General features: G+C 32.0%; 2 protein-coding genes across 2 annotated transcripts; one reads left to right on the plus strand and one right to left on the minus strand.

Annotated features, from left to right (window-relative positions):
* Window positions 1-470: 470 nt before the first annotated feature.
* LOC122632350 (trafficking protein particle complex subunit 12) lies at window positions 471-3,066 on the minus strand. The gene has a single exon (XM_043819059.1). It carries the CDS (start codon window positions 2,341-2,343, stop codon window positions 748-750), a length of 1,596 nt encoding a protein of 531 aa, XP_043674994.1. The 5' UTR covers window positions 2,344-3,066; the 3' UTR covers window positions 471-747.
* Window positions 3,067-3,403: 337 nt separating this feature from the next.
* LOC122632352 (UPF0692 protein CG33108) lies at window positions 3,404-6,161 on the plus strand. Its single transcript, XM_043819060.1, has 3 exons — window positions 3,404-4,740; window positions 4,827-5,159; window positions 5,306-6,161. The coding sequence occupies exons 1-3, from the start codon at window positions 4,526-4,528 to the stop codon at window positions 5,505-5,507; spliced, it is 750 nt and encodes a 249-aa protein (XP_043674995.1). The 5' UTR covers window positions 3,404-4,525; the 3' UTR covers window positions 5,508-6,161.
* The last annotated feature ends 2,842 nt before the right edge of the window (window positions 6,162-9,003 follow it).

Here is a 9,003-nt window from a genome sequence, read left to right on the forward strand (position 1 = left end):
TAACAGTAACGCACGATAATCGTAAAATGAATGAAAATGAACGAAATTCAAGACGTATTCCTATTCTTACGTAGTATATATTTTCAGTAAACGTTACAACACGCTTTTGGATAAGTCAATAAAAAAAATAATGAAATATATAAATAATGAGTAGGAAGAATTCGTAATTATCTGATAGGAAAAGGATTGGTTAGAGCAATAGGTAGAGAGAGAGAGGGGGGGGGGGAAAGAGAGTGAAAAAGAAAGAGGTAAAGGAAATGATGACAGAATAGATGATAAGAGAAAAATAATACAGGAATCGAAGAAAGAATTTGAGATAGAAAGAGAAAAAGAGAGGATGAATTTTAGCACTTGTTGATCGTTCGTTAAATTGTCTTCGTTTCCCGATGTAATAAAAGCTATTTTACTTTGACGCTAATGTAGAATTTCTTATTTTTTGATACATCTCTTCCTCTATGATGTCATATTCATGAGATTCAAACGACCTTAAATTTTATTCTTATATACGTTTCTGTACAATTGATAAGACATTTTTAATGTCTATCTGAAATTAAACTTAATGTATTATATTCACGACCACACTATGATCTTGCGAAACAATGTTTATTTTTCCAAGACAATTTGTCCAGGAGATAGAGTTATTCTAAAATATACAGTGTATATATATACATACTGTTTTATATTAAATATCTCGTTGGTTGCATTTTATGCTAATTAAATTTTCATAAGAAACTTCTTTCGTGTTAACTACATACCAAGTTTTAAACACTGGATATCAATAGCGTCTCCTTTATACTTATTTAGCTGTCGAAGTAAATGTAATTTGGTCTGTTTACAATGATTTGTATGTAACTCATAGGAAGTACACATATTCAACAAAATTGGTTCTTGTAAGCTTTTCATAGGATTTCTGGCCACTGCATTTTCATACAAATGTACAGCAGCTTTGAGCTGACCAGTATAGAGAAGACACACAGCCATATTATTTAATAGCATAACATTAGAAGGATCCATAGTAGATGCAGTTTGAAAATAATTAAATGCTTCTTGAAATGAATTTTTTGCAACTGCTATTAAGCCTCTATCTACCAATTCTCTAACAGTAGTTGTAGTTGTCTGAATAATTCTATTATTTAATAATGTCTCTGCTGTAGAGACATCCCCAAGAAACAAATATATTCTCCCTATGCTAGATCGAAATATTTGTAATTGCTCTGTTGTCCAATCATGAGATTTGCTTAGTTCTTCTAATATATCTACTGCCAAAATATAATTTTTCATTCCAACTGCACAGTTAATGATAGATATTAATACTCTGGATTTTCTGCGTGACCACAGTTTAATAGCATCTTTCTTCTGTTCTGTATTAGTAACTTTGGTATCATTAGCTTCCCTCATAAGGCCAGCTTGTAAATTTGACAAAATTTCATTGACTACGCTCAAAACTTTGTGTAGTTTATCTAATGCTTCCTTTGGCTTGCCATAATAGTATGGGACTTCTGCTAAAAGTAATCTAAAGGCAAATGAAGCCATGGAACCTGGTTTAGTACCATATAATTCTGGATAAAATGTAAAATACATGTCTGGCTTGTCCAAATCACCAAATGGCTTAGATTCTTTTTCTAATAATTCGTTCTGTTTTAATTTTGCTAATAAGGAAAGTCTCGTATACCATAAATATAAAGAATGTGGAGTATGTTTACTTGACTGATTTATTTTTCCATAACCTTGCGCATAGATGGAAATAAGTCTTCCAGATAAATTAATAGCAGCTCTATAACAACCAGTCTGTATTAATTTTCTCAGTCCACGTTCATCTTGAGTGACATCTGAAGCGGTAAGTACATTTCTTTGCATCTCTTCATCTTCGCCAAGAAAATGGGACACGGCAGTTTTTATTAAATCAGGCATATCTCCTTGCAATGCCAATCCCGGCATTGTTAAATTGTCTCTCTCGAGAAAAGTAGTTCCTACTGTGGAGGTAGCAATAGATCGCAAAATTTTACGAGTACGTTCTGATGGTATCCAAGCATCTCTATGCAAATTACTTTGTATCATATGATCATTATCTAATAAAGTATCTGACATTCGATCATTATCTAATAAAGTATCCACAGAAAACAAATCATTCGTTGTACAATTTAAAAGTGAATTAAACCTTGAAACATTGTCCTCAGAATCCGATACCGTATTAAAATAGTTTTGTTCATTCGGTGCCACAATATCGTCAAAAATCGTGCGTGGTGCATTATTAAAATAACGACTAATATCTGTTGTCTTTTCATCGGTATCTTCTGATACAGAAGAAACATCCTTTGACATTTTGTTATTACTTTCGGCCATTTTCTTTAAATAACGATCACTGGTTATATTGCCAGTAATTTAAAAATGTTAAATAAAACGTAATTCATAAAAACTCGTTCGAGTAAAATTAATCAGGCAATTATCTCATGCTATGCGAAATATTCCATGCTTACATTGTTAACTATAATACAGCGTATAGCCGAGAGAGGCGCTGGTGTTACATTTACGCAAAAGAATATATTCGTTAAATATTTAATGAAAAATTCTATCAATATTGAATAAAAGTATCAGTAAATAAACTTTCTCTTATTCCTTCCAAAAATTACATATTGATGACAAAGATTGACATGTAACAACACCAATCAGAACTACCAATCTTGAAATAAAAAATTTCTCACTAACTCATTCGAAGTTTGATTCAAACATTCCCGCTTTTATTTGTCCAACCCCTGACTTATATTTCGTCGCAAATAATCACAATGCAACAAAAATTTATAATGTAAATGTCAATATATCTCAATAACATTTATATTTACCGTTTAATTCTCGTATAGAGAGCGTCTTCGAACTTCGTTATTTACAATTTATTATATATGTAAATAACCATACGACAAGAAAATCCTCAGCGTTATTGGTTTGTACTTCTATCTATATAAATATCATTGGTTTATCACATCTTCACAAACATCACTTCACTGTAGGATAAAGACAAAAAATATATATGATTTAAACAAAAAATTAACATGGAAAGGATATCCTCATTACCGCCATTAATAATCGTAAATGTATATACAGGTACAGCATTAGGGATATTTCCTTTTTATAGAAAGTACATCTATATAAATATACACATGTAAATATAACATTATTATTGAAAAGACACATACACACACGCATATATATATATATATAATATTGTTCCTAATATTTTATTATTCATTGAAATATAATGTACATAATTAATTTCGCGTAAAGAAAAATATCGTTACAATTCATATCGTTATTATCCCTATAAATGTACTATATGAAAAGGCAGACATGTTGTCCTCTAGTATTCTGTATCTCTTATTGGTTATTGAAAATACGTCATTGCCTGCGGCCATCCGTGTAACGCATTGTCTCGGTTTGACGTGAGGCGCAGTACTACTCGTGCCTACTCATGCCAGTATAAGAAGTCGTCAAAGCAAAGTAATTTTAGTTGGGCGATTTAATGCGGCTTCGTTTATCGCAAAATGTTTTTTATGGATACCTCGTAAAACTCACGGATCGTTGTCTTCGTCTATTAATATTTTTGTTTTCTTCGAAAATTACATAATGAACGTGCATTATTCACGGAACGAAGAAGGAGGGATATGAACGTCAAAATCGTATTACACTAATAAGCTTGTTTTTTTTTTTTTAATTTCGCCCTTACACAACGGACAAAAGAAGAATATCGATTTATTCTTTTTCATTTCGATCGAAATTAAATTCGAATTGTCGAATCGGTTTTCACATGAAATTGTAATGATTACATGTAATACGCAATTGCGTGCACTTACGGAGATGATTGATTACTGATTCATTCGTTGTCAAATATGCAGTGTGCTGCCATTAGAAATCGTAAGAGTTTTATGTTCTCTTTTCGTACCTACAAAATGTGAGATCATGTACCTGGAAGCTATACAACAGACGTAGATCTTAATGTATTAACAAAGATCAAATTTCAATATTTTATAGATAATAGGTCGATCCGAAAATGTATCGTAAACTTTACAACAGGTCTCGTTTTCTGCAAGTTGATCATTCAAATTAACAGTTTAGATCTTACTTCAAGGTTAAATAAGTGATTTCAAATATTTTTATGTAAATGTCTTATGTTACCGTTTTCGTTGAATGATTATTTCATCCGGCTACAAAGCTCGTCAAATTTCGCGATATTTTTAGATTGGAGTTACATTTCAACTATTCTATTAAAGCATTTTTAACAATCGAAGGTAACAGAAAATTATCTCTCTGGCGGGATTTTAGGAATTTTTTTTTTAAATCGATCATAACCATGACTTGTGCTATTTTTAAGCATAATGTATGTTACTGGAGCAATAGAACTTTATAACTTGCAATTTTTATATGGAATATATGTTATTTGGAGCATTGTTAGAGCATCCTTGTTAGTATTTTCAAGTACTTGATTCCCTTGATCAAGAAAAACAATTATTTATAAGTGATTTATTGCTGAGAAATGCCAGCACCACCTCCGCCTTTATCAACTTTGACAGAGGCACCTATGTGCGAAAAAACAGAGGTGAGCGACCCTGACTCTTTGCCCCCTTGGGCTAAAATCACACTTACGTCTGCAGAGGCAGAAATTGAAAAATTAATTGCAAGAAACGAATTGAAGGATGCAGAAGTGACTTATTTTTGTCAAGTCGAACCGATTCTCCAAGATGGACCACAGTAAGTCTAAGTTCGTTTTGAAAAGATTATCGCCATTGTTGATATAATTTTATATATGTTACAAAGTATGATCTTCAATGTGATAGATGCGGTTTGGTAGCCCTTGCGATGGCGTCTCAAGAATATACAAAACCTGTTTCTGTTAGTCAGTTGCTAGCAGAAGCAAGGGTAAGGGGTTTCACCCAGCATGGAGAAGTATACAGTGTTGATTTCATGGGTACATTGGCAGCTGAATATTTGCCCGATCATAGACCAGACATTTTAGTTGATTTGCAACAATGTCCAGATACTTTAACTCATGCTCTTGCCCATGGAGCAATGGTGCTTATTCCATACGATTCAGATTTTAATCATGCTCCTTGCTTGAAAAGAGGTCATAAAGCTCATTGGGCATTACTTGTAGGACTTATATCGTCAAGGTAACAACTAAACATAATTGAGCTTAATAATTGTAATAGTTGACTTAACTAATTGGAGAGCAGGGATTATTCGTATTATTAATTTGTGTGTGTATATATGTTATAGAATTTTAATAAATTTGCATAAGCCGCTTAATATTTTTCAGGCAAGGGTATCATGTTTTGGCGCGTCATGGAAAATCACGTCATTTGGCTTGTTGGCCACTACGCGACTTAATAGAAAGTAATGGTAATTTAGAAGAAGAAGGAACTGCGAGACATGCAGGTGGATATGTTATACCAAAGGGTGGTGTTGGTGGGCAAAGGGGGCTACGTGGGAGAGCATTGGCATTGCATCCATACATATAAGATTATTATATGTATAAGAGTTGTAGGAAATTAATATCACAGTAAAGATGGGAATCATTAATACAGTGTTACTATATCCATGTTACACGGTTAATATTCGGAAAGTAAGATTTAAAAAGCTACTACAAAAGTGACTATAGTTCTTTGTAAAACATAACGCTTCGACTTATGTATACTCAAATTATGCATTGCGATTTGCCAAATGCAAAAAAAAAAAAAAGAAAAAACGAAAACAAAATAATACTTCTCCAATTTCGTAGTAAGTGCAATCATAAGTTATTTGCTCTTATTTTGCTCCATTATGAAATGTAAATAATTATTATGTCGGTGCAACTTACATGTATATGAGTCAGGTAGTACGTATGTTTTGTTATACATTAAGGTCTCGATGCGATAAGAACAAATTTGAAAGCATTGATGCACATCAAATGATGTGATACGCGTGTGTGTGCGAAATGAAAGACGGACGCATGTAATTGTCCGCCCATGCATTGATCTAAACGTATTAGTTAGGAGTTATTCAAATCAATACTAGCTAATATCAAAATATTTAAGTATATTTATTTAATGACGACTTGCAGGCCTTGAAGGATAGTTATGATTCTTGTTTTATGTTTGCACAATTAATAAAGAATACATTACATTACAAATGCATACGAACTGCAATGCAACTTAATACTAGCCATTACCAATTTAAGTATATTGTGTAACGTACATAAATGTAGAAAGATTATCTAAAATATTCTTCACGTGTCGACAACCGAATTTATTTATGGAACAAAAACCTGCATGTATCGAGTAAAATTATTTACAAACAATAAATTAATCATTATTATACATTACAATCTATATATATGTATATATCACAATATATTTTATTTGTCATTCGACTTTCCATATAAAGAAACTTATATTTCGAATCTATAAACGGTCGCTATCAGCAGTTGTCACGTCTCGCAAATTTATTTTCATTTTGAAAAATCTTCTTTTTACAAAAAAATGTGTCATTGATTTACATGTCTACAACGTTAATCATCTTTATGCAAGAGGTCATGTGATTATCAATAGGAAGTTTAATAATCGCTCTCTCTGACTACCGATAAAGTAGAGACTTTGATTCATCGCATAAAATAGTAATTACTACTTAAAAAAGAATCGCAAAATATTTGTACCATTCCCATTTCCGTCCATTCCATTTCATAAATCTCCAATCTGTAAGCTGTTGCATTAGTTGTTTCATTTCTATTTAACCGGTATCGAACCAATTGTCTATTATTTATCGAATACTTTCGCACGTAAAAATTTATGGAATGCACTGACGAAGCACTGTTCAAGACGTTTCTCCTTCATTATCAATTTTAATTGTCTTTGAAAAACAAAAAGAAAAAAACATTAATAAATCTCATTTTCGGAAGTATATAGCAATAGCCCGATAATCTTCCTTTGCATATTGATTTATTTTCATGATAAAAAAAAATTAGCCAGTGGAATGTTAAATAGAATGTTACAAAAGATACATAAATATTTATAACATTTATTATATCGTAGCTTTGAATTATACACTATACACGTGGCGAAGAATTTAACCTTACTTGTGTTATACTTGCATATAAGCACGTCACTGCGTTCGTATCTTTACACATTTACTGACCTCTTGCGGCTATATGCGTAATCTATTACTTACGTTACGTACTTTGTTCCTTTTCTTTTCTTTTTCTTTTTTCTTTTTCTCTCTTTCTTACAAAATAAATATAATTACATAATAAGGAAAAAAATGTTGATTGGATCAAAGAGTTGAAATAAAAATTTGCTGTACATACATCAACGATATATATCTGATCGATAACGATAGCAAATAATAATTAAAGTTATTGGTTAACACATTTCGCTGTATATTTAAAGATTGATTCTAACTGGTGGTTTTACTACGTGGCCGTTTTTAATACATTCATGACGATGACGATAATGATTATATTATTTTATGATGCATTTTATTGGAATTTTTCACTTTGTGATCGTAGTTTGATTTTAATCAGAAACAATCGTGGCGTATCTGGTTTTAGCAGTATCTTTACAAAGTACAAACACGATGATACAGTTTCTCCAATAACCTGACCCTGCTCCCAATTACTCCGAGCTTTTCTCGTTCTTAACGTATCACTTACCTTAAACGACAACTTATTACAAGCATGCTCGTTCTTCTAACATTTTTCTTTCTATTTCATAACATATAAAACTGATTTTGAATTCTTTTAACGATTAAACGCTTTCAAATTTCTATTAAGCTCAAGTATCAATGTTCGTACGTTACGATTAAATAGAAACGCTGAGCTGGCAATCTCGTAGCATCGTTCCTTCTCAATACGTTTCTTACGTTCAGTAAAGCTAAATATAAATCTTCTCTTTCTTTAACTCGGAATTAAATTCTTAAGTTAGTCTCTTATAGATAACGCGCTCGTTGGCTTGACCTAGGATAATATAGCATAAATGTTTCGTGTGTGTGTGTGATATATATGTATATATATATATATATAAGCACATACTCACACACATGTAAGTAAATGTATCGATACGTCTATTCTATTATCGAGAATTCATTCTTTTCCAACTAACACGATAAAAAGGCGTGATCCGATATTTCAATAATTTTTACGAATACTTGGAAGTTTGACATTTATTGGAAATAAATATCGAATATCCTCGGTCAGTATTCATACCAACGTTAGATTTAATCCACTTCAATTTCAATAATCTCTTAATATAATCGATAAAATTGCTCGACGTACAGGAAACAACAAAATGTTGCATTTACTTGGAAGAAATATGCCGAGAAACTCTTCGTTGAGATAGTTTAGATATTTCCTTGATTACAAACGATTTCTTCTGATATTTTTGCGTACGATAACGATATTAATGAAATCATCGTAGATATATTCTTTAATATCTTTAGTATTTTTATCGCGTATATTATATCATAGCTTTGAATTTACGCTGTGTGTACACGTGGCCAAGGAATCAGCCATACTCATTATGCACATTGCTGCGTTGTTCTACACACGCACGCTGACCTCTCGCGGCTATACGGCTGACCTGCTGCTACTTACGTTATATTAGACATTGTAATTTATACCGTCTACAATATTTGCTTCATAGCGCTTTTAACAACACCTTTTATTACCGATTCATTATCGTACATCAATACCTTTATTTTTCTAGCTATTCCATTATCGTGATTTATGACGATGTCTAACGGTAGAACTAATGATGATTGCATTAGATCTTCCGTTAAAACATTTTCTTGCATATCGTTGTAAATGTACCATATTCTGTCTACCGTCTATCGCGTTCTCACTGAAACATAATTATTATCTCGTGCTCTCGAGGATCGATTCGTTCGTAACGAGAGTCACACTCTTTATTTCGTGAAGTTTTCGAAAGAATATCTCTTTTATTCTCGCGTCGTTATAACGATATCTCAAACGCAACGGAATGATTT

The sequence above is a fragment of the Vespula pensylvanica genome, chromosome 10, assembly GCF_014466175.1.
Source record: "Vespula pensylvanica isolate Volc-1 chromosome 10, ASM1446617v1, whole genome shotgun sequence".
Taxonomy (NCBI): Eukaryota; Metazoa; Arthropoda; class Insecta; order Hymenoptera; family Vespidae; genus Vespula; species Vespula pensylvanica.

Bases quoted from the DNA above. Each gene is read 5' to 3' on its own strand.
- LOC122632350 (XM_043819059.1), bottom strand. From the start codon at position 2,343: ATGGCCGAAAGTAATAACAAAATGTCAAAGGATGTTTCTTCTGTATCA.
- LOC122632352 (XM_043819060.1), top strand. From the start codon at position 4,526: ATGCCAGCACCACCTCCGCCTTTATCAACTTTGACAGAGGCACCTATG. The intron at 4,741-4,826 runs GTAAGTCTAAGT...TCAATGTGATAG, and splicing joins ATTCTCCAAGATGGACCACA to ATGCGGTTTGGTAGCCCTTG. The intron at 5,160-5,305 runs GTAACAACTAAA...AATATTTTTCAG, and splicing joins GTAGGACTTATATCGTCAAG to GCAAGGGTATCATGTTTTGG.